Source organism: Jaculus jaculus, chromosome 19 (genome assembly GCF_020740685.1).
Source record: "Jaculus jaculus isolate mJacJac1 chromosome 19, mJacJac1.mat.Y.cur, whole genome shotgun sequence".
Lineage (NCBI taxonomy): Eukaryota > Metazoa > Chordata > Mammalia > Rodentia > Dipodidae > Jaculus > Jaculus jaculus.
Window position 1 is genome coordinate 7,317,292 of NC_059120.1, and position 26,049 is coordinate 7,343,340.

At 45.7% G+C, this 26,049-nt stretch overlaps 1 protein-coding gene across 1 annotated transcript in view; it reads left to right on the top strand.

The window, feature by feature from the left end:
* The window catches only part of Ak5 (adenylate kinase 5), a 244,727-nt gene that overhangs the window by 155,130 nt on the left and 63,548 nt on the right, over positions 1-26,049 (top strand). The window contains exon 8 of the mRNA XM_004653632.2: positions 2,558-2,634. Within this exon, the coding sequence (XP_004653689.2) occupies positions 2,558-2,634 (77 nt within the window). The remainder of the gene's footprint in view (positions 1-2,557; positions 2,635-26,049) is intronic.

Genomic DNA, 26,049 nt, shown 5'->3' on the forward strand with positions numbered 1-26,049 from the left:
GCAGCAATATGTGAAAAGCATTTGGGTCGCTCCTGCTGAGAAGTGGCCTCGGCAGAGTGTGTGAGGAGAAGAGAGAGCCATGGGCCTAGGGGCGTTCTGGCCCACTGTGTAAGCCTGGCCACTTCATTCACGCCTCTGCCCCCATTCTCCTCTTTTCTAAACTGAAGGAGAGGGACTCTGTGACATATTCGTTCCAAAATCTCTATGACATGTACTGGAAAAGGTACATTTTGCTGCTGACATCTTACTGCCTTACAACATACAAAATGAGTTTCAAATGGGGCTTTGAGGCATTCAAGTATGTTAACCCTAACACATACTTACAAGATTATTTATTAGAAAAATGCAAAAATGTACAGGTAGAAAAGTAAATATAATCCCAGCAAGTTAAAAATGTCTATAGAGAGCTGGAGAGATGGCTTAGCAATTAAGGTGCTTGCTGGCAAAGCCAAAGGACCTAGGTTCGATTTCCCAGTACCCACGTAAAGCCAGATGCACAAGGTGGAGCATGCGTCTGGAGTTCGTTTGCGGTGGCTAGTGGCCCTGGTGCACCCATTCTCTCTTTCTCCCTCTCTCTCTATCTGCTTCTCTCTCTCTCCTCATGAATAAATGAATAAATAAACAAATAGATAAAATATTTTTTAAGTCTATAGAAAAGTTAAAGTGTCCCACAATGTTTTGATGGTTCCACTTTAGAAAATGTTGTTCTTTAGGAAAATATTAAAGCTGTGCATGGTGACCCCAGCACTCTGGAGGCTAAGACAGGAGTCTTACCATGAGTTCAAGACCAGCCTGATTAATATAGTGAGGGGTTTTTTTTTTTTTGGTTTATTTTTATTTATTTATTTGAGAGCAACAGACAGAGAAAGAGGCAGAGAGAGAGAGAGAGAGAGAGAGAGAGAGAGAGAGAGAGAATGGGCGCACCAGGGCTTCCAGCCACTGCAGACGAATTCCAGATGTGTGCGCCCCCTTGTGCATCTGGCTAATGTGGGTCCTGGGGAATCAAGCCTTGAACCGGGGTCCTTAGGCTTCACAGGCAAGCGCTTAACCACTAAGCCATCTCTCCAGCCCAATATAGTGAGTTTTAGACCAGCTTGGGCTACAGAGTGTGACCCTACTTTAAAAAAAGAAAGAAAGAAAGAAAGAAAGAAAGAAAGAAAGAAAGAAAGAAAGAAAGAAAGAAAGAAAGAAAGGAAGGAAGGAAGGAAGGAAGGAAGGAAGGAAGGAAGGAAGGAAGGAAAAGAAAAGAAAGAAAAGCAAAACCACAAAAAAAAATGGTATTGTTGCCCAATACTTAGTTTGGTTATGACCAGCACTTAGTCATTGTGAAAGATAGCAGGCAGTAATGTTAAGGGAAGAGAAAGCCAGGCATGGGGCACATGCCTGTAACCCTATCAGAGGCTGAGCCTGGAGGATCACAAATTCAAGGCCAGCTTGGGCTAACTAGGAAGGCCTATTTCAAAAAAAAAAAGAGGGAGGGAGAGAAAGAGAAAGGGAGGGGAAGGGCGGAGAGGGGAGGGGAGGGGAGGGGAGAGGAGGGGAGGGGAGGGGAGGGGAAGGGCGGAGAGGGGAGGGGAGGGGAGGGGAGGGGAGGGGAGGGGAGGGGAAAAGATGGGGAAGGGAAGAGAGAGGAAAGGAGAGGAGAGAAGGGGAGGAGGCAGGGAGAGAGGGAAATGAGTGGGTAAGAAGGACACCCCTTCCAGGCCTGCCCCTGCCTGAGTAGTGTGTGAAGCCTGACGTTGTTGAAAACCTGTCTTCACTCACAGAGCTCATTTCACATTCTGGCCAGGAAGAGTGTGGGCAGGCCCTACTGACAGCAAACTGTGAGGCCGTTGGTTATTCACAGAATGCATAACGCCTTATGGGCAGCACTGAGTTCTGACTTCCGAGCTAGGCAGGTGATATACACTCAGGCAGGACAAATGAGAACTGAGAGTCAGTGTGCCTCAGCAGCCCCATTGTGAAAATTGCTAGCTTAAGTTTGAGCCTTGGGGATTAATGGGTAAAGTGATTGAATGTAACCTATGGTACCTAAGGGAAGCAATCTCTCTGTTAACACATTCAGCTAACCTGATTTTTCTCACTTTTGCTGTCTAAGATGACCCAAATTCTTCAGGAAAATGCAAAAATCAGCCTTTCTTACTTCTAGAAACTCCTTGCTCCACCCCCGACTCTGCCCAAGGGGCTCTACCTCAGTGACCCTTGGACATATGGAAGCCATTCCTCCCAGACCATCCAGCTTCGTTCTCTAAGTTCAGGGCACGGGTTAGGTCCTGGAGAAGACTCCCAACTCCATGGTCACCGTCAGCAGTCGTAGCCAGTCCCTCATACTTTCGAGTTTCTGAATGTTGCTGCTGACGAGCTGTCATCTTCCACAGCATCTTCTTTGGGGTAGGACACTGTGTCCACCTCCATCCCGGACACAGAGCCCGGCACATGGGAAGAGCGTACAAGTGGGTGGGAGCCTAATGGAACCGTGCGATATATGGAAGCCTCACCGGAGAGTATACCGAGACAGCCTCGATCAGTCAGCAGATCTTGTCTTTTCTAAACTTAGGTTCAAGTGACCTTGACCCTTCGATGATGTTCGATGCTGGGGAGATCGTCGACACAGGATCTGATTATGAAGATCAGGTAACCAAGTCCTAAAATATTTTTGGTGTTTTCAGTTCTACTTTTTGCAACTGTTTGGCAAATGTTAGAATAATAAATCTTCACCTGATGAAATCTTGACAGATAACTGATAACATAAGTCTTCTTTTATCCAAACTAGCAGTTAGTTAAGGAAAGGTTGCAACTGAAAGTTATTTGAGGTTGAAGTAAGGTTTTTCTGTCTAAAAATGTACCTATGTCTCTATCTCTGATCAGTAATTTTGACTGTAAGTTTGATTAGATTAAGAAATGTCAAAGCCAAGCGTGGTGGTGCACGCCTTTAATTGCAGCACTCAGGAGGGAGAAGTAGGAGGATCGCTGTGAGTTCAAGGCTACCCTGAGACTACATAGTGAATTCCAGGTCATCCTGGGCTAGAGTGAGACCTCACCTTGAAAAAAAAAAAAAGAAAGAAAGAAAGAAAGAAAGAAAGAAAGAAATGTCTAGCTCATTAGTTAGTCACATAGTGTGGGGGGGGGGGGCATTTCAACTGATAAGGGAAGACCTGAATGTGGGCAGTACCATTCAATGGATCAGGTAGGTCCCTTGTTGAATAAAAGGGAGGAAGAAGAAAGCCAGCTGAGCATCAGCATTCTTCTCTCTCTGCTTCCTGGTCTATCAGGATGTAAGGAAGCAGCCTCCCATGCCTGTGGCCGCAGCCTCAGGACTCTCCACCTAACCTGCCCTCCCGGCTATGATAGACTCTACCCTTTCAAACCATGCATCAAAATAAACTCTCCTGGGCTGGAGACATGGCCCAGTGGTAAAGGCACTTGCCTGCAAAGCCTAAGGACCTGAGTTCAATTCCTCAGCACCCATGTAAGCCAGATGCACAAAGTGGCACATTCATCTGGCGTTCATTTGCAGTGGCTAGAGACCCTAGAATGTCCATTCTCTCTCTCACATATTCTCTCTCTCTCTCCATATATATATATATATATATATACACACACACACACACACACACACACACACATATATACACACACCTCTCTCTCCCTCCTTCCCTCCCTCCTTGCAAATAAATAAATAAAATACAGACAATATAGACTTCTCCTCCCTGAAGTTGCTTCAATTAGGCATTTTGTCACAGTAATGAGAAAAGTGACAAATACACCTTTTCTCCTGAAGAATAAACTAGGAGTGTGTGCTGACCTTCCTTCAGCCACAGGTTCAGCGCTCCATCATTCTATTTCTAATCTCTGGAAGGGAACAATGCCTGAGGAAAATGTAGACAAGAAGCTAATGCATGTATTCCATGAAAATAAGTGAAGAAATTTATCTGGGTCACTCTCCTCTCAGCAGGGCTTGTCCTACCGCTATATTACAGTGATCCAAAATAGTTAAGCCAAGGATCCAGCTCCCTAATCAGGCTTTATTTTTGTAAAGGATACGTCTGGAACGCCTGCCTCCTCTCGTCAGTGCTCCCACGACGCGGCAGGAGGCAGGGTGAGCCTGTTCCCCTGAGCGTCGTCTTCCAACTTTCAACTCAGTCATGTCACAGGTGAAGTGAGCAGGTTTGACCTGTGTCCCCAGAGTGCTCAGAAACGACTGTCTTGCATGTGAATATTAAGAGGCTTCTTTCTATCACAGAATAGGAAGATATTGGCAGACACTCCAGCAGTTACCAGGTGTTTGTGGTCATTATAATAGTTAGTAGGCACTTAGTATATGAAAAACTTGATTACCTCACTAACTCTCCATAATACTTCCACAATTAGGAATTATTTCTCCTTCAAAGACAAGAAAACTGAGAGAAAATTGCCCAAGTTTCACAAATGAACTTAGAGCACACTTCCTAAGACCTCCTCAGTACCATCTCCCATCTTAGCCTCCAAAGACAGGTCCGCCAGGGCACAGTGCTGGAGGCCTTTCCATTGCTGACTGTTAGGGTCTTAAGTTACTAATTCAATCATAGTAAGTGTCAAGCATTCACACTGTGTATCTCAAAGTCTCTCTCTCTCTCTCTCTCTCTCTCTCACACACACACACACACACACACACACGAGCCTCAAGACAGTCAACAACAAGTAGAAGGCTTAATACCAACAAGAACTGGAAATAGTAGAAATTCAAAGCCTTAATATAGGAATAATTAAAATATTCAGGGAAATAAAGGAAAAGCTAGAAAGCATGAAACAAGTACAGGAAAGAATGGAAGAGGAGAAATGGGAAAGAAATAGACATGTTGTACACAAAAACTATTGTTACTGAAATAAAAATTTAATGAACAAGTTGTTAAAAGTTGGGTAAATACAACTAAAAAGAAATTAATGATAAAGCCAATGAAATCACCTTAGAATAAAACAGAAAGCTAAACAGTCCAGTATGAGGGAGACCTCAATAGACATGGAGGGTAGAATGAAGGTTCCAGAAAGTGAGAATGGAGGAAGTGGATCAGAGGCTCTCTCTTAACAGATAATAATTGGGAATTTTAGACACAAAGAAGCACAAATCCCCAGATTCAAGGGACATATCCAGACCAAAGAAGCATTAAAAAAATAAAATTCCAGGACTGGAGAGATGGCTTAGCAGTTAAGGCATTCGCTTGCAAAGCCTAAGGACCCAGGTTCAATTGCCCAGTACCCACATAAGCCAGATGCACAAGGTGGTGCAGGCATCTAGAGTTGTTTGCAGTAGCCAGAGGCCCTGCTGTGCCCATTCTCTGTCTCTCTCTCCCTCTCTCAAATAAATAAATAAAATACTTAAAATAAAATACCAAATCTCTACCAAGCTTTTTTCCTTTAGTCACTCACAATTTTTAAGTGAGCACTGGCGGGGCGGAAGCAGCAGGGCCCAAGACACTAAGTGGCCAGCCGGTGAGAGAGTCCGTCTCAAGGGAGGTGGACAGCATCACTGGGCCTGCGCTTGAGCTTGTCCTCTGGCCTCACACACACGTGCACATGCGCCCACCCACACATACATGCACCCATCCGCATACAACGTACATCACAAAATAATACGGTGAACGGTCGAGTAGATGGATAAAATTATGGTTTCTTTTAAAAGAAAGAAAGGGGCTGTGAAGATGGTCCAGTGGTTAAAGGCACTTGCTTAAAAACCTGCCCGCCCAGGTTCAATTCCTAAGTGCCCATGGAAAGCCAGATGTACAAAGCGGTGCGTATGTCTGGAGTTCCCCCGCCCCAAGGTAGGTTCTCACTCTAGCCCAGCCTAACCTGGAACTCACTCTGTAGTCCCAGAGTGGCCTTGAACGCACAGAGATCAGTCCTCCTACCTCTGCCACCACACCAGGCTGCGTCAGCAATTTGTTTGCACACCATGCTCTTTCTCTCCCTCCCTTTCTCTGTCTTTCTCAAATAAATAAAAGTATTTTTAGATCAGAAAGAAAAGGAGGGGGAAAGAAATGTAAAACGGAGGAGGGGGGAGGTAAATGGTAAGTACACTGTCAAATAATGGCATCAAATCCAAAGGTATTGAATTAAATATGAGCAGACTATTTCAATTAAAAACTAAAGTCAAAGATTGATTAGAATAACAATGCAACTATTTGCTGTTCATAACAAAAAGCTGGAGACAGGAGCTGCAGGTAGTCAGCTGAGAAGTGACCCAGGAAGTAGGAGGGGGGTCTGAGGTGAGGCAAAGAGGAGGTGTAAGGGGGAACCGCTGCAGACAGAGCCTTGGCCTTGCCTTAGCCACTCCTATTGTAATTAGCTTTGGAGGATGCAGCTAAACACCAGCAGTGGATGGTGGACACATTTGCTGTCTTAAATGCGTAAGAGGGGAGAAAAGAAAGGTGAAAGCAGTAATCTAAAACCCATCCCCAAATCATCCTAATAATGTAGTACTTCCAAGTCTACTAAAATCTAGAGCTCAGGGAAAGAAAAAACAAACAAACAGAAATTAAAATATATGACATATAAAATAAATACAGCTAAGAGGTTGAAAGGTTAATAAGATTGATAATCTCTGGAGATATCAATCAGGAAAAAGAGAAATGCACAAGTAACTATTGAGAAAAGGAATGTGCCCTAAATACCCCCAGAGACTATGTTAACAACAAGTTGGGCTGGAGAGAAAAAGCACTTGTTTGCAGCAAGGCTTGGTGGTACACTCCTTTAACCCCAGCACCCTGAGGCTCCATAGTGAATTCCAGATCAGCCTGGCTAGAGTGAGACCCTACCTCGAAAATCAAAAAAAAAAAAAAAAAAAAAAAATCTAGCTTCTTCCTCAACAGCAAAAGACCCATTATCAACATCATTGGACACCTACTGTCACTCCCTGTTGACCCACTTTAGTCATCTTTCCTGAACTGCCTGCATTTAACACTCTCGAGGTCACCAGAAACTCCCTTTAAAAACCAGATGGCACATGGTTAAGGCTATGCAGGACCTGTGGTCTCTATTGCAGTGATCCAAACTCAGTAAAAGGAGCCGTATTGATACATGAGCAAGTGAATGCGGCTACATTCAAGTTAAACAATATTCATGGCCACCTGTATCTGCACACAAAGCCTTCACATGGTGCAGTTCCACCAGTTACAAAATGTAAACCAGGGCTGGAGAGATGGCTTAGTGGTTAAGCGCTTGTCTGTGAAGTCTAAAGCCTTATTCCCCAGGACCCATGTTAGCCAGATGCACAAGGGGGCACACAAGTCTGGAATTCGTTTGTGATGGCTGGAGGCCCTGGCATGCCCTCCCTCTCTCTCTCTCTCTCTCTCTCTCTCTCTCTCTCTCTCTCTCTCTCTCTCTATCTATCTATCTGCCTCTTTCTCTCTCTGTCTATTGCTCTCAAATAATGCCAGGTGTGGTGGCACACACCTTTAATCACAGCACTCGAGAGGCAGAGGTAGGAGGATCACTGTGAGTGCCAGGCTACCGTGAGACTACACAGTGAATTCCAGGTCAGCCTGGGCTTGAGTAAAACCCCACCCTCAGAAAAAAAAAAAAGTAAACCAGGGCTGGAGGGATGGCTTAGCATTTAAGGAGCTTGCCTGCAAAGCCAAAGGATCCATGTTCAATTCCCCAGGACCCACATAAGCCAGATGCACAAGGGGGCGCGTGCGTCTGGAGTTCGTTTGCAGCGGCTGGAGGTCCTCATGCACCATTCATTCTCGCTCTCTCGCTCTCGCTCTCTCTCTCGCTCGCTCTCTCTCGCTCTCTCCTTCTTTCTCTCTGTCAAATAAATAAATATTTAATAAATAAATAAATAATGTAAACCAGGGATGGAAAGATGGCTCAGTAGTTAAGGTGCCTGCCTGCAAAGCCTAATGACCCAGGTTCAATTCCCCAGTACCCGCGTAAATCCAGATTCAGTGGCACACGCATCTGGAGTATGTTTGCAGTGGCTGGAGGCCCTGTCATGCCCATTCTCTCTCTTTATCTGCCTCTTTTTCTCTTGCTCTCTCTTGAATAAATAAAATAATTTTTAAAATATTAAACCATGTTTAGCTGAGAGTCTAAACAAAAATAGTTAATAGGATGGATCTGACCCACAGACCGTATTTCACTGAATCCCCAACATAAACATTTCCCTGACATTCTCTCCAATACTTTTGAATATTTCTAGAATCTTCAGTGCTTATTGCTTCACTTTTTTATGCAAGACAGCAAGAGTATATATGTTAGAGAGAGATAATTGGCATGCCAGGGCCTCCAGCCACTACAATCAAACTCCAGATGTGTGTGCCACCTTGTGTGCATGTGTGACCTTGACCACGTGCATCACCTTATGCTTCTGGCTTATGTGGGATCTGAAGAGTCAAGCATGGGTTCTTAGGCTTTGCAGGCAAGTGCCTTAATCACTAACCATCTCTCCAGCCCTGCTTCACTTTTATTAGCTGATTTCATCTCCCAGACAACTATATGAGATAGATGTGACTTATCCCATTTGATTTTCCAGGACCCCCGTAAGCACAAGGGGGCGCACGCATCTGGAGTTCCTTTGCAGTGGCTGGAGGCCTTGGTGCACCCATTCCCTCCTTCTCTCTTTCTCTGCCTCTTTGTCCGTCTTAAATAAATATATTAAAAAAAAAAATTTTTAAAGCTGCTGAAAAATGGGACATCCTGTGTGCCCAGGGAGAATGCAGTGAATCCCCACCAGCCTCCACCTCAAAGCCCATGGACACGGGGTACAGCAACTGCACATGTGTTCCTTGCTTGCCAAAGTCTCCATTGACCTGCTGCTTAAATGCAGGGGCTTCTCGGCGTCCTGGCCGTGTCCCCTTCCAACCTTACTGCCCTCACTCTCCTTGGAGGTGCTCTGTCACAGCTGTGGTTTCGGCCACACTTCAAGCTCCTCGCATGTCTTCCTTCTGAATGGGGCTGGTTGGATTTCCCACGAGCATCCCAAACTCAAGGTGTCCAAACGTGGGTTACCATCTTCCCCCACAAAATCTGTTCTTCCTTCTGTGAATGACACCACCATCTCCACCAGCGGCCCAAGCCAGAAACAAGGGTGTCTTCCTCCCCACTTCCCCTTCCTCCCTCCCTCCCTCCCACATCAGAAAGCCGGGCACTTCCCTCTCCAGTTCCACTGCGCCTGTCTTAGTCACACCTTCGGCCTTCCTCCTTGGGACAGCAGGACAGGGAACAAGTCTCCCTACTGCAGTCTTCTCACCCCCTAAAATGAACCTCCCAGTTCTCCGTTGTTTTCAGAAGTAAAACAGAACCTCGCAGCACATGCAAAGTTGTGAATCGGAACCTGACTCCTGCACTGCTCTCCAAAGTCATCCGTCTCCAACTGTGCAATGGCCACACCAAGCCATGTGAGTTCCTCTAAGTGGCCGTGCTTCCCAGTGAGGCAAACCCTCTGCAGCCCATCACCTCCATCCTGGGTGACCCCAGCCGTGTGCCATCAGCACCACGCTTCTCCCGTGAAATGTGCCCTCATCCTCACGTGCTCGTGACAACCTGGGTGCAGTATGTGCTTGCACGGCTCAGAGCGTGTGCTGCCACACGTCACCTGTGCCCGCCACACGGCCTGGCATATGACCCGAGTTCACTGAATATCTACTTCTTTAATGCCCAAGATAACTTGTTCCGGGCCTCTCGCTTGAGGAGAGAGGACTTGCCCAGCTTCCCGTGAGGAGGACGAGTCCGCTTCAAAGGGCTTCTGTGTTGCGTGACTCTTCCTGGGGACACGAGAAGAAAGGCCTCTTCAGCCAGATAGGGAACCACAGACAAGCAAGGAGGCCTTTCTAACCCGCTCTCCCTGGATGAGCCAAAGACGGCTGTGTCACCGGGACGGACACCTCAGCATGCGTGACGATTCCTAAGAGCTACATCCCTGAAGCTCGGAGCCCAGTTTACAGACAACTGGGCTGGTCAGGGAGGCTCCCCTTCCCAGCAATGGTGACAGCTTATATAACCCTGGAGTGGCACCTAATGAACCTTATAAAATGCATTTACTTCTGAGTCTTATGAGCCGCCTTCCTCCTGAGAGGAGGGAATGTTTCAGTTCAATTAAGAGGGAGTAGTTATTTAACACGCTCTGAAAGGCAGGAGCACAGGTTACCCGTACAGACAATGGTTCAAAACTATGAGTCACCCCTTGCTTTTGCAGACCTGAACCTCAGGGCCCAGTGCTGTTCCAGGGGACAGCGCTGTTCTGCAGCTGCTTACACACTGGCCATCAAAGCACCCCAAACTCTGGGCTGCACTGAGTTCTAACAAGGAGCAAAGAGCTGGGCAAATGAGAATGGCCACCTTTTTACATCTTCCAGAGAAGAAAGGTTACAAAATGTAATCTCTCACATTAAAAAAAAGAAAAATGTAGAGACAGACAGACAGATCCAGAGAGTCACAACTTACCTGGACAGAATCCCACAAGCAGAAATGTCTGCAGGAGCCAGGTGGGAAGCTGGACGGTCGCTCTGTGGAGGATGGGCATGGACAGCCCAAGAGCCAAGAGTCCCAGAGGGATCTGTCTCAGGGAGGCCCTCACCCCTGCATGGTGCTCACACTGAATGCTGGAAAAGCTTCCCCTGGTGTTCTAGCAACAAGCGGAGAGAGGAGAGTCCCTTCAGAATATTCTAGAACACTCTGTTCTTCTTAACAAGGCATGCCCTCAGAATAAACTGACCAGAGCCTCACTCACCTGGAGGAACGGACATTGCCAACGACACTTAGTCTCCAGGCTAACTTGTTCCTCCTTATGTGATACTGATGGAGTTCCAAATTTGGGGGACAGGCTCACCAGGAGACACAGAAAATTAGAACACATGCCCCATACCCACACATACATACATGTACATACATATACACACATACAATACACATACACACATACATACTCATACATGCATACGCATGCATATATACATATATATAAATGCATATGCAGGTGTGCACATGCATACATACACATCCATATATGCATACACATATATGTACACACATATGCTAAACACACACATGCATACACATACATGTACTTCTTATCCACCTACAAAAAAAAAACATTAGCAGGCATACCAAAGCACACAAAACGGGCTGAGCACAAGTTAGAAGTAGTCACAGAAGGCAGGAATGTTAGAGCCATCAAGCAAGGAATTCTATTTTTTTTATTTTTTTTTTATTGACAACTTCCATGACTGTACACAATAGCCCATGGTAATTCCTTCCCTTCCTCCTATTTCCCCTTTGAAACTCCACTCTCCATCATGGAATGCATGCATGCCCAAAGCACACATCCAGAGCATATGAGAGAAGAAGATCAAAAGTCCAGAATATAAACGTTGACTTTAGGGAACTAGAAAAAGAAGAGCCAATTAAGTCCAAAGTAAAAAGAAGAAAATGAATGAAGAAAAATTAGAATGTCGAGGCTGGGGAGAGATGGCTTAGTGGTTAAAGGCATTTGTTTGCAAAGCCTGCCAGCCCAGGTTCAGTTTTCCAGCACCCACGTAAAGCCAGATGCACAAAGTAACACATGTGACTGGAGTTTGTTTGTAGTGGCAAGAGGCCCTGATATGCCCATTCCCCCCTCCTTTTATCTCTCTCTCTCCCTTTCTCTCTCTCATAAATAAAACATTTTTTAAAAATCAGAATATCAACCAGGTTTGGTGGCGCACACCTTTAATCCCAGCACTTGGAAGGCAGAGATAGGAAGATTGCCACGAGTTCGAGGCCACCCTGAGACTCCATAGTGAATTCTAGGTCAGCCTGGGCTAGAGTAAAACCCTACCTCAAAAAAACAAAAAACAAAAAAAAAATCAGAATATCAGGACTGAAGAGATGGCTTAGTGGTTAAGGCATTTGCCTGCAAAGCCAAAGGACCCAAGTTTGATTCCCCAGGGCCCACATAAGCCAGATGCACAAGGGGGTGCATGCGTCTAAAGTTTGTTTGCAGTGGCTAGAGGCCCTGGTGTGCCATCCTCTCTCTCTCTCTCAAATAAGTAAATAAAATATATTTTTGGCTCTTTTTTTCATTTTTTTTTTCAAGGTAGGGTCCCACTGGAATTAACTATGTAGTCTCAGAGTGGCCCCGAACTCACGGTGATCCTCCTACCTCTGCCTCCCGAGTGCTGGCATTAAAGGTGTGCGCCACCACGCCCAGCTTAAAATATATTTTTTATAAAATCTGAATGTCAATGAAGTCTACCAGAAATCAATATCCACATCAACCACCAAAGGCTAATTCTTCAAACAGATCTCTTGCCAGATCCTTGCTCTGTCATTCGTTGTTGGCTTTTCTTTCTTATGGTTCTCATTCTACAAATACCTTCCTCTATACAAATCCAGCACCTCCTACTCTCAACAACAGTGCCAACATTAGAGAAAGGCTGGGTGGGATACAGCCATTCCCCGCCTCTTTCTGGAACACCAGGCTCTGGGGGAGCTCAGCTTCCCAACCTGCGTCCTCACCTCCCATTCTGCTCCAGAGGTCAGTTCGTTCCCCTCTTCTCTCTATGGCTTGGCCCCAGAGATCACGACATCTCTGCTTCCTCAAAACTGCTGCCTTGGTGTAAGCCATTCTCAAGCCCTTTCACCAGAGAAATTTTCACATGGCACTGGGAACACAGGTGTGTCCGCAGTTTAAGTGGCTCTGCTGGAGCCACTCTATGGCCGTCGTCTCTTTGTGTCACCCTCACCAGCATGGCTTTTCTTTTTCTGGCCTCTCCTTGGCACGCTGTGCTCCTCACCCATGGCCATCTCCTCTTACTATGGAAGGCATCAACTGCCCAGTCATAGACCTTTACTGCTTACCTTCTCAGTCAACTGATGTTGAGGAAATGTATCGTGCCAGTCTCTAGGCGAGGTGCTGGGGTGCGTGGGGGAGGAAGAGGAGGCACCGCTGCTGTGATCGTGGGCTTGCGGTGTCTTCAAGTGATGGCGGGGTATTGCAAGTGTGGGGAGAACAGGCGAAGGCTGCCGAGGACTACGCGGTCAGGAAAGGCTTCTCTAAGACAGGCATGCCCGGGAAGAGATCTGGATGGTGAGGAGGGGCAGCCGGGCACGGGCGAGAGGGTGGGCGAGGGGAAAAGGTGAGTGGGAAAAAGCTTGATGGTGCAAGGGAGGCCCAGACTGTGACCGGCGTGTTTCCGTGATCCTGAGAGAAATGCAAAGCATGGACGAGTGCTTTGATGTTTGGTTGGTGAAGGGAACAATTATATGTTAACACCGTTATATTTGTTGGTTTTTTTTATTTTTATTCCTTCTTTTTCTTTTTTTTTTTTTTTTTTTTTTTTTTTTTTTTTTTTTTTTTGGTTTTTCGAGGTAGGGTCTCACTCTAGCCCAGGCTGACCTGGAATTTAGTATGGAGTCTCAGGGTGGCCTCGAACTCATGGCGATCCTCCTACCTCTGCCTCCCGAGTGCTGGGATTAAAGGCATGCGCCACCACGTCCGGCTCTGATTTTTATTCTTTTTAATTGCAAACGGTGTTGTTTGGACAAACTGTGTGTTGGTCCCGTTCCCTTCTTCCCTGTCACCATTCCACAGAGAGCCTCCTCGGTGGGGTTACTGGTATTCCCCATGGGGTTATGCGTTATGAGAACAGCAGGCATGGGGGTCGGGAGGCAGTGTCTCTGGATACGTCTTCCCACCCTTTGCTCTTACAGCCTGTCTCCCACCTCTTCGGGCTTGCTGTCCGCGCCTTGGCTGTAAGGTGCGCTGTAAGGCGTCTTTAGCGCCAAGCTCTCAACAGCTTCTGGATTTCTGCTTGGACATGTGTTGAGTGTCCTTGGTGTCTGTCGCCACCATCCTGACACAGTCTTGCTTAGCCCACCTGTTCCTTTGTGGTGTCACCTGGACCCTGGCCGATGTGCGAGGGGCGGCTCATACTGTGACAGGGAGCCAGCTGTCTTTTCTTGTCATGTTGATGGGTTTTGGTTCTCCCCGGTTTTTTTGCTGCCTTTTGTATAAAAGAAAACAGATTCTCAAATGGAGAGTGAGAACAACATGAATTAAAGGGGATAAGCCTATTTAATTAAGAGAGATTTTAATGGGTTACACCCATAGTGAGCTGTTGGTCAGAGAAACCTATGAGGTCCCTAAAACAAGACAGGCTTCTGTCAAAGCACTTGATTACCCACCTGAGCTAAAAGGTATTGTATATATGGAAGTACAATGATTGAGATGGGAAGGGGATATGATGGAAAATGGAATTTCAAAGGGGAAAGTGGGGGGGAAGAAGGGAGGGTATTACCATGGGATATTTTTTATAATCATGGAAAATGTTAATAAAAATTGAGAAAAAAAAAAAGACAAAGAAAGCCAAAAATAAAAAAATAAAAGGTAAGATTCAGCCAAGCGTGGTGGCACATACCTTTAATCCTAGAACGCAGGAGGCAGAGGTAGGAGGAACACCATGAGTTCAAGGCCACCCTGAGACTACGTAGTGAATTCCAGGTTAGCCTGGGCTCCAGTGAAACCCTACCTCAAAAAATAAATAAATAAAAGTTAAGACTCTAGTGCTGAAGACACCATAAGCTGCCGACACAGAACGTCAAGAGATCACATTGGAATTCAGAAGGAAGCCGCTCCCTGATGGCTAGCCCTGGTAGTGCTGGAAAAGCCTACAGGAGCTGCTATGGGAAAATGGCCACCAACATTGTGAACAAGCAGGGGATCCTGCTGTAGAAAACTCCATCCAGACAAGACGCACACACCTGTGCAATAGTGGCACTCAGCCTAGGTGGGTCACCAGTGGCTCTATGATTGGATAAGAGACCCTCTCAGTGGGAAGGAACTGGGAATCAAGTCAGAATCCCATAAAGATGAGGCTCATAGACTCCAGTTAATAGTTCCCACTAGTCTTTGGCAAAAGAGAGACTACACCCGTCAAAATCTCTCTTGATTAACTACATTTGTGTTTTTAAAAAGCTTGATCATAGCCAGACATGGTGGCGCAAGCCTTTAATCCCAGCACTCGGGAGGCAGAGGTAGGAGGATCACCATGAGTTCGAGGCCAGCCTGAGACTACAGAGTGAATTCCAGGCCAGCCTGAGCTAGAATGAGACTCTACCTCAAAAAAACACAAAAGAAGGAGGAGGAGGAGGAGGAGGAGGAGGAGGAGGAGGAGGAGGAGGAGGAGGAGGAGGAGGTGGGGGAGGAAAAGGAGGAGAAGAAGAAAAAGACTTGATCTTGGGACTGTGAAGATAGCTCCACCAATGAAGTGGTTTCCTTGCAAGCATGAGGACCTGAGTTTAATGCCCAGAACCCACAGTGCTGATGAGGAGGTGAGGACAGACCCTGGGGCTTGCTGACCGTCCAATCTAGCCTACTTGCTGAGCTCTAAGCCACTGAGGGACACTGTCTAAACAAAGGCTAGACATAGCCTGAGGAACATCACCTGAGATGACCTCTGGCCTGTACACACATGCAGACACACACAAGAGGGGGGGGGGGGATCTTCATCCCAGCTACATGGAAAGTTGAGGCAGGAATTCCAGATCAACACAGGCAGCAAAGCGTGACACTTTCTAATGAATTAATTAGATAATTAACCTGAGAAAACCCAAAGAAACAACCTCTCTGGAAGCAATGTGGAATGTGGGGTGACGAAGGGTAAGAATGGATCTAGGAATCCAGTGTTCGGGCAGGAAATGCTGACACCCTGCACTGGAGGTGGGGTGAGGAGGAAGGGGTGTAGGTAGGAGGACGGAGAGGCGAGGTCAACAGGAATTCACACTGGGGCTGTCGTGGGGACCAAGAGCAGTGCGCTGTGGAAGTGAATCCTGAGATTCTAACTCTCAAGCTGGGTGAGCAGCAACAAGGGAAAAGAACGCCAGGAAACACCGGCTGTGTAAGAGAAGAGTGTGAGTGTAATTTTAGACAAGCTGAGTTCAAAGTGCCTCCACACTTCCAAGCAGAAAATTCAAGTGAGCAATTGCATATGCAGATCTGGTGTTCAGAGGGAAGGTCTGGGCTGGAGCTATGAATGTGTGAGCATTTGAATGTAGACTTGAAGCTATGAGTGAAGACGAGAGGAAGAGCAGAATTGAAAAGAGAGCCAAGGGAGAAGGAAGCCCTCTGGCAGCAACAAAGACACAGAAGATGTTGGGCAGCTGGGAGGGAAGTCAACAAGGGCCGCCTGGGGAGGCGAGGCTCCTCACACCTTGCTTTAGAGGGTTCCGCAGACTGGGAAATCACCACTGCATATAAACAATGCCCCGGATGTATTGACTTTATTTGTGTAGTTTTGGAGGGCTTATGTTTGTTACGTGTGGTGGAAGACACTCAGGCATGTCTTGAAATTTTGAGAAAAGGGAGAAGAACGCAAGAGAGGAGATTTCACTTGAACATGATGGGACTGGGGCTTAAGGCAAACGAAAAGAAGCTCATGGGCTGGAGAATGGCTTAGTGGCTAAGGCGCATGCCTGTGAAGCCTAAGGACCCAGGTTCACCTCTCCAGGTCCCACGTAAGCCAGACGCACCGGTGGCACAAGTGCACAAGGCTGTGCGTGCATCTGCAGCTCAGTTGTGGTGACTGGAGGCCCTGGTGCACCAGTCCTCTCTCTCCCTCTCTCAAAAACAAAAATTAGTTAAAAAAAGAAGCTAGTGGAAGACCCGAAGGACACCTGTGGGTTACAAGAGAAGAGTGAGTGTGCGGGTTACTATGTGTAATGGTCAGAAGGACTTTCTGAGGCAGAGCCTGTGTTGAGGGGCTGAGGTTGGCTTGCAGGGATGCAGCGGGGAGGACACCGTGGTGGAATCCATCAGTGAGCTCAGGAACGAGCAGAAATGCCATGCAGTCTCACAGCACATTGACAGGAGTGACTGGAAATTGATTTTAACCGATCGATCCTCTTCATTTTCCCCATCCACCGCTAAGCTAACACTCACGGTGTGTCCTGAAACTCTGGTTGGTCTTACAGCCACAGGACATACTAAAACGTGCAGTAGGACACGGAGATGTGGTACCATGGCCCACAGGTCACACGGTACTGGAGTTTGGCCAGGCACGTGCAGCAGACAGAAAGGAGCAGGTGGGAGCAGGAGACTTGTAAGCTGGGCAGGAAGAGCTAGGGACAGAGGACAGCCCAGGGCCAATACCCAGAGTAACTAAAGCACATGGGACTTTCTAAATAAAATGGCTCTACGCCACACAGATGTGCTGTTTATTTAGAAGTAAAAATGACCCTGGTGATCCCGGCAGGACACGCTCTGAGTCCCTCGGCTTCTCCCCCAAGGCGTCTCTGGTCGTTACAGGAAGCACTAGTCTCTTGCCACCAAACAGCTCACATGCTTGAGGTTGTACCTTCAGTCTTAACACTTGACCACACATCATTCTGGCCTTCTTCATACACTAGCAGAGCTCCCTGTTGCCGTGCGGAGTTGCATGAGCCGGCTGCGGGACGTGAACCCCTGTCAGGCCTGAGTTTCTTCATCTGCTAAGTGCGACCAACTCGAATGCTGTTTGGATGGAAAGAGATCATCTCTATGGAAGCATCACACAGTGAACCATTCAGTAACTCTTCCTCTTCTGCCCTTCCGAGAGGGAGGGCACTCCCAAATTCTTCCCCTCCCTCCCTCTGTGTGTGTGTGTGTGTGTGTGTGTGTGTGTGTGTGTGTGTGCACGTGCGCGAGTGCGCCCCGCCCACTGTAGTATGACAGAGGCAAAGACATCGTATATTCACAAATAGAGTTAATGAGCAGAATCACCAGGCCACATTCCCAGACCAGAACTGGTAACAGTTTACTGTACATGGATGTGGATGGGTGTATGTGGATGTGCGCGTATGTCTTTGTGCAATTAACTGAATTTCCATAGTGATATTCAGCTTCTAAATCAACAAATATTACATTTAGCCAAACCATGTGCATGTGCTCAGCGGTACTTAAATCTGATTTTAAGTGGTGACAGTCCCAAGGCAGAATGCTTCAGTGACACAATGCTGATTATAGTTTGGGGACTTGGCAAGTTGTGGTCAACACACCAAGACTTCTTCTAGTATGAGTCAGAGTTTTGCGGCGCATCCTCCAGGCTCTGCCTCTCAGCTCCACGGGAAGCCCTTGGACTGATGATGAGAGCAGCTGGAGGCCCAGTGCAGGGACGTTGCAGAGAAACAGAGGGCAGAAGGACACAAGCCTTGTTTTCTCAAAACACTGAAACACTAGCTCCCCTGCAGGTGGGGCAGCTGGCTCTTCCTGGCTGTCTCCAGGGGCTCTGGGGAGCTGGAGTTAACTGGTTCTGCAAGAACACGGCTCATTGTTAAACCTCGTAAATTAATACAGATACATGTTCTCCATTCTTGAGGGGTGTCCTTCACATTTTCAATATAAATATTAAATATTAAACAGTGACATGGTACACTTAGGTTGCCAATTTCAAGCCAAGATTTAATGTATCTGCATCTGCTGAAGGCGTAGAATGAATCCCTCTGGCTGTTCATGCCAGGAATGCCCATCCCAGGACTCAGGTGAAATCTTTGCAGAAGGAAATGAGAGCTGATAGAGTTCTTTATTTCTAAGCAACAGGATATACTCTGGGGTAGAAACGTACAAGAGGCTGATCAGAAGACTGCTTGCGTCTTCTCTTCTCTGAAGCCCTGTTGTCCCTGTCAGCCGGGTTTTATAACTAACGTCATGGGCTCCTGTAACATCTTATTAACCAGAACAGCCTTGAGCGCCATGTGGTTTTCAAGTAAAATGGAAATATCTGTGATAACACAGGAAAGCACTGCCTAATAAGGAGAAGGAAACAGGACTCATGTGGACTCGACATTGGTGTGAGGCTGTAAAGACAGGAAGCCGGGGCTAGGGAGCTGGCTCAGAGGAGCTGCCATGCAAGCATGGGGACTGAGTTCAATCCCCAGCACCCACGTTAAAAGCTGGGCAGGGGCCACTGCGGAAGAGGTGGCAGAAAGAATGTAAGAGCCAAAGGGAGGGTAGGACTCCTGACAACGTGCTCCCCCAACGCGAAGTCTGAGCATGAGCAATAGCTGCTGGACATTTCCCCATAGTGTCTTTTGAATTTACATAGAAAATATGTTATGAAATGTCTAAATCACCGGAGGCTTTTTAAATGACTACCTTAGAAATACACTAAATAACCATGCAAAGAGAGACAATGTGAAAGAGGAACTCACCTGTGGAGAGGCTAAGGCAGAATATGGTGAGTTTGAGGCCACCTTAGGCTACACAGCAAGGCTGTGTCTGAAAAAAAAACACAAAACACAAAGACTGGGGATATAGCTTACTGAAAGAGCAGTTGCCTAGCTTGCACAGGACAGGGATTTGATTTCTTTCTAGCACAAAAAAAGGAAAGAAGGGAGGGAGAAAGGGAGATAGAGGGAAAGAGGGAGGAGGGAGGAAAGAGGGAGGGAGGGAGGAAGGAAGGAAGGGACGGTAAGGGTTGGAGAGATGGCTCAGCAGTTAAGGTGCTTGCCTGCACAGACTGAGTTCAGTTCCCCAGTGCCCACGTAAAGCCAGATGCACAAAGTAGCACGTGCATCTGCAGTTCGTTTGCAGTGGCTGGAAGCTCTGGTATGCCCATTCTCTCTGTGTCTCTTCTCTCTCTGCTTGCAAATAAATAAATAAAAATACTTCTTAAAAAGAAAGGGAGAGAGAGAGAAGAAGGAAGGGAGGGAGGGAAGGAAGGAAGATGGGCTGAGCCATCTCCCAAGGCCCCCTGAACCTATGTTTCAGTGCACTCACTGAACAACCGATGGTTCCTGCTCAGGAAGGCTCTGGAAGAGGTGCAGAGAAGGACAGGAAATCACATTCCACTGAGGATCCAACAGATGACCGGTGCCTATGCAAGAAAGAGCCAGGGCCTGCCTGCTTCCTTGCAGTTTGACTTGAACTTCCCACACGGTCAGGGCAGGAAGGGCCTCAACAGGAGCAAGTGGTGGGACCTGAGGTCGCTACGGTGCTAGGCTTGGGCCCTTCTGTTTGCTTTCTTGTCTCTAATTTAGAATCCTGATGAGTCACGAGAAATACACTTGGTTCTAAAGGGTAAAAGCAACATTCCTTTTTAAACCACTTTGTTTGTTCATTAATCTTGTCTGGAGGACCCAGCAGAGAACACAGACTAAAACAGCCTGTGCTTTACTGTATAGTCAGAGCCTTGAAGAAAACAAGAGGCAACTGCTTTGATTAGGCACCTGGCTTGTGCCAAGAGCTCTCACAATCTGGTTTAATCTTCATCCCAACTCTAGAAGGAAAATATTACCGCCAAGATCGTGCAATTAATAATATCTGTACTCCAAGTTCATCTCTTTCTAATAAGATAGGATCTAAACGAACCACCTCCCCACCAAAAATAAACTCCAAAAACAAAAACCTAGCTTATGCCTAGCTCTGGTATCTACAGTTGTCGGCATCAATCTCTTCCAAGCTTATAAAGTCAGCTAGCCACATAGAGTTATGTCTGTGGCTGTAAGTGGCATCACTTTTAATTTTTAAAAGTGATTCATATATGAAGTGCTGTATGGGTTAACTAGCCTGATTTAATTATTTCAGTATGCAAATATAACATTATCACATTGTAATCCATAACCATCTACAACTATTTGTAAATTGTGGTTCTTTGTATCCATTTCCTTGCTATTCTCTTAAATTTCATGAATGTTTTCTCAGTTATAAAATCCAAACCATGTATTTGGGACAATTACAAATAGTTTAAAGAAGAAAATTAACATTAATTTATGTAGTATTTATTTGAAAGATACACATTTAATAATCAAATAGAAAAGGGGGAAATATTGATCAAAGGTAGAAAGTTTCAGCTGCAGAGGAGAAACAAGCTTTCATGATCTACTGAACAGAGTGGAATATTGATGCATTATGTACTTTTAATTGCCTAACTAGTAGATATAACTATTTTATCTACTTTAAAAAAGTGGCACATAGGGGCTGCAAAGATGGCTTAGTGGTTAAGTGCTTGCCTGTGAAGCCTAAGGACCCTGGTTCAAGGGTTGATTCCCCAGGACCCACGTTAGCCAGATGCACAAGGGGGCACATGTATCTGGAGTTTGTTTGCAGTGGCTGGAGGCCCTGGTGCACCTCTCTCTCTCTCTCTCTCTCTCTCTCCCTCTCCCTCTCTTTTTCTCTCTCTCATAAGTAAAAATAATTTTTTAAGTGATACGTACATGAAGTGATGTATGTGTTAACTAGCCTGATTTAATTATTCCAGTATGTAAATATATTATTATCACATTGTAATTCATAACCATCTACAACTATTTGTAAATTGAAAATAAAACCTTTTTAAAGGTGATCAAAATTTCCCCTTAGTGGTATGGAAATTCCCATGTCATCAAATAAATCATGCAATAATACATTTTTAAGATTTTTATATTTTATTTATTTATTTGAGAGAGAGAGAGAAAGAGGCAGATAGAAAGGGAAAGAGAATGGGCATGCCAAAACCTCTAGCCACTGCAAACAAACTCCAGACAATTCATGCAATGACAAATTTTAATGGCAGTATAAAATATAATTCTATCAGAATAGTATATTATCATCTTTCTGCTGCTGCAGAGTACCTATTTTGCGGGGGAGGTGTTGTTAAAGGTAGCATCCTACACTAGCCCAGGCTGACCTGGAATTACTATGTCTCAGGCTGGCCTCGAATTCAAGACAATCTTCCCACTTTTGCCTCCTGAGTGCTGGGATTAAAGGCGTGCACCATCATGCCTGGCTCAGAGTACCTATTTTGCTTTTCATCTTTTCAATCTTATAAATAGTGCTTCCCAGACAGGCATGCCTATAATCTTAGTACTCAGGAGGCAGAGGCAAGAAGATCACTGCAAGTTTGATACCAGCCAGGGACCTCAAGAAACAAACAGATGGATAGACTTATGGGCCCTAACACCTCATTGCATGTTAACTTTTCCTGAAACTCTGATAATTCCCATAGGAGTAACAAGCACCAAAAGGTAAAAAGTATTACATTACTTCTTACTAATCAGAAATACTTTGATGATAAAACACAGAGTACTGGTCAGGTAAAGGACTCTAAAGAGGAAAGTCCTTAAATAAGGCTGTTTGTTGAATTTGACTGAAATAAAACCTGTCAAGTGAGGTCTCAGTTGGTGTTTGTTGCATGCTCAGTGCAAAGCACATTAAATTCTGCTGTCGGGGCTGGAGAGATGGCTTAGCAGTTAAGGCACTTGCCTGCAAAGCTAAAGGACCTCAGTTCGATTCCACAGTACCCATGTAAGCCAGATGCACAAGGTGGCACATGCATCTGGAATTCGTTTGCAGTGTCTGGAAGCCCTGGCACACCCATTCTCTTCCTCTCTCTCCTTCTCCCTCCCTCTTTCCCTCTCTCAAATAAATAAATAAAATAAATTCTGCTCTCCAGTAATCAATAAACTTGTCCTCTGACATCCTTATCATGGTGTGACCAGGTGAGAGGACATGTCCCCTGGGTTGAGCAGCAGAACCATCGTACTTGTCCTTGGAAACAAGTTATCTTCACTTCCATCCTCCACTTAGAGCACCTTCAAGAGTAGTCCACGCCTCCATGGAGAGTATCCTTCAAGGGGTCTTGTCATTCCCAAGCACACACACTTTCTTCAGTGCAGCTTGTGCCTCAGACACCTCCATTAATCTTCCTGTAACCTCACTGTTATCATAAGGAAAAAAAACGTGTTTTTATAGGAACAAAAGAGGTTTACAGAAGCAAAAGTAGGAAACAAAAGTACATCGGTTTTCATCAGGCAATTCAGAAAGCTGAAGAGAATCACAAACACCATCTACCAACTTCCCAGGTTAAGAAATAAAATACTGCAAATACTTGAGGGCTTCTGCACATGCATCTTCTGGTCCCATTCTCCAGTGATCCCTGGAGGCTTCTGTGGTTCTGAGTTCAGTGCACCTGTCTTCATACTTCCACAGTGAGTGTGTGTGTTTCTCCTGAACACAAGACCCAGGAAAGTGGGTGCCATTTTCATTTCTTTATCTCCCACACATGTCAGGCAGATACGCCCGGACTAATCACTGGCTGTTAAATCAACTGTGCATTCCTAAGAAATTCAATATACTATCAATGCCTGTATCGCCCATATCCCTTCGCATCTTGATTATTTTATGCTGCCTTCACCAGTACAACTACGCTCCATTCGTCCTTACTGCCATATGACATCCCAGCATGAGAGCACTACACAGTATTTATCTGCTCTAGTGGTGGCTAATGTCTTAAATTTCATGCAGTGAACGTCCTCATCCTGTCTTGTTAAGTCCAGGGTGAGTTTCTGCTCAGTAGATAGCACAGGAGAAAGCAGAAAGGGTCGACCAGCTGCTTCTTCTATGCCTCTACCTGTTCCCAGCAGCTGCAGGGCAGATGAGAAGTCAGGAGTTCAGCTCAGCTCTCTGAACACTAGCTTTCTCACAAGGAGTGTGAGGCTAGTTAACCAGCCAGTCTTTCCTTGGGTTTGTGTTTCTTTAATTTGATTATGTTTTCCAGCGGCTCTCAGTGCATTGATCCTTTTCTATATTTATTTTATTTATTTGTTTATTTATTTATTTATTAGAGAGAGAGAGAATTGACACACCAAGGCCTCTAGCCACCACAAACGAACTCCAGATGCATGTGCCACCATATGCATCTGGCTTACCTGGGACCTGGAGAATCGAACCTGGGTCCTTAGGCTTCACAGGCATGTGCCTCAACTGCTAAGCCATCTCTCCAGCCCCCTTTTCTATATTTTAATGCAACAATTATGCACCAAAGATAACTGGATTTATGAAATGCTATCACTTCCAGCAGTTACACTGCACTTGGACAACATCTGTACAGTCTGAGAAGTACCTTTAACAACACAGGCATAGTTGTGAGGAAGAGGCATAGATGTTTCTGTGTAACTTTCTGTATTTTTTCTAAATCTGAGAGAATGAGAATGCTCTGGCAGCTGGTAAATAGGAAGCCTGGCCCCCACTGGTGTGCTGATAGTCCTAGGCAATGCCAGGGCCTCTAGTAGGTTGGCAGGTGGATGGCGGGGATATTAGTGGTCAAGCCTCCGAGGCTCACTCACGAGTGGGCTGCTCTGCTCAGAACGCCTAGCTGCTGTCAACAGTGGGAAAAAGAAGAGCCTCTCACTCTCTCTTCTGCCTCTATCTTGTCTCTGTTCCTTCTCTCCTCTCTTACCTTTCTCCTGTCTCTCTTTTCTCTTTCTTCTTTATTTTCTTTTTCCTCACTTCTCTTTTCTTCTATCTCCAGCTGTTTTTTTTCTTTTCTTTTTTCTTTCCCTTCTCCCTCTCCTTTCTTCTTTCTCTCTCTCTTCTCCTTTCCTCTCTCCCCTCCTGTTTCTTCTCCTCCCTCTCTTCCTCCTTCTCCCTGTTCCTCTCCCTTTCTCTGTGCAAAAAATAAGCCATGAATGAGTTTTCATCACATATCTGGATAGCTTTATTCTTAGAGGTTTATTTTTTTTTTTGAACTAAACAGTAATGTGTTTATTTACTTAAAGTGTTAAAAAGTACTTTTTTGGCAGTTGTCACATAAAATACCCTAATGTGGAAAGAGAAAAGGAAGGAAGGAAGGAAGGAAGGAAGGAAGGAAGGAAGGAAGGAAGGAAGGAAGGAAGGCAGGCATAAAAAAAGACCCCAGATGTTAAGATTTTATTAACAAAGCTTTTTGTTGTTGTACAGAAAATTAAAATGTTGTTACAGTCCCAGTATCACAGGTATCCATCACCAATCACAGCTATCCACACTACAGCAAAACCTAACAACACTTACAATTTTGTCAGGGCAAAGTCCCCAAGCTTGGTGGTGAATTACCAAGAGGGACTAAATGGAGGAAGACAGATGTCACAGGAACTATTCTTTGGCTCATTGGGTGGGTGGGTGTCCTGGGGTTTGTATCACAGCTACCTTTTTTTTTTTAACAGCTAAAACATCCATGAGCAGTCCAATCAATATTGAACAGTTCGGTTTCTGCAGGTCATTTGGGCCTCAATCATCTTCTCCTTTATCGTCTGTTTCTTTCTCTTTTTGCCTTTCCCACTCTCTTCCTCTTCCTCTTCTTCATCCTCATCCTCATCTTCTTCAACTTCTCCGGCATGTCCAAATTCTTCTTCCTCACCACTCACTGCATTTACATCATCTTCTCCTTCTACATCTTCATCTTCATCAAACTTACTTTTATTTTTACTTTTGCTCTGAGAAAGACTGTCATGCTAGTTTGAAGGTATGTCCCCTACCAGCTCAGGTATTTTACTAAAGCTTGTAACTTGGGTCTCCAGTCGTGTGGCTGGAGGAGGTGTCACTGGAAGCTGATCTGCATTTCAGTATAAAGGTGTGCAGAGCAGCCTGGGCTCCAGCTTTCTGTGCAGGCTGCTGGTTTCTCTGCTTGGACACATGGAAACAGCTTCTTCCACCATTGATGGAACGTGCCCCTGGGTCTGGAAGCTTGAGATAAGTCCCTTCCTCCCCAGAACTGTGCCTGGCTTGGATGTTCATCCCAGCAACATGAAGCTGGCAACAACTGTAGTTGACATATTTACATTTATAGAGCAAGCTATCCTTACCTTCCTAGCCTTATGTTTTCCAAAGAGATTTAGTAGATTTCCCAAAACCAAATTAATGTGTAGCATCAACGCTGTTCCCTGGTGAAGTCAAGCTCCATCCACAACACTTCCACCTGCATCTCTGCCCTGTGGGACGCTGCAGAGGGGTCTGTTCTGCACATCTGTGATTGTGTAATGTTAGTCAGGCATGGTTTCTGGAATGATGACATTTTCAAGGAAAATATTCTTTCTAAAACTTTATACCTTCTTTTGGGGGTAATTTAGATTATACGCTAATCTTTACTAGATACTAAAAACTCAGGGTTTGTTTTCACAGTGGAAAAAAGATCTTGAGGACATGTAGGGTAACATGTAGCTTTTCCTTCTGCTCTGAAAATAGAGCCAATCATAAGACCCGCATAATCCACCCTTGGGTATATCTCTTCCTGAAGACCTCTAAGGCGACATACCACAGAGGTATTTGCATATCCATGCTTATCGCTGCACTGTTCTCAACAGCCCAGAGTGGACGTGCATCCAGGACAA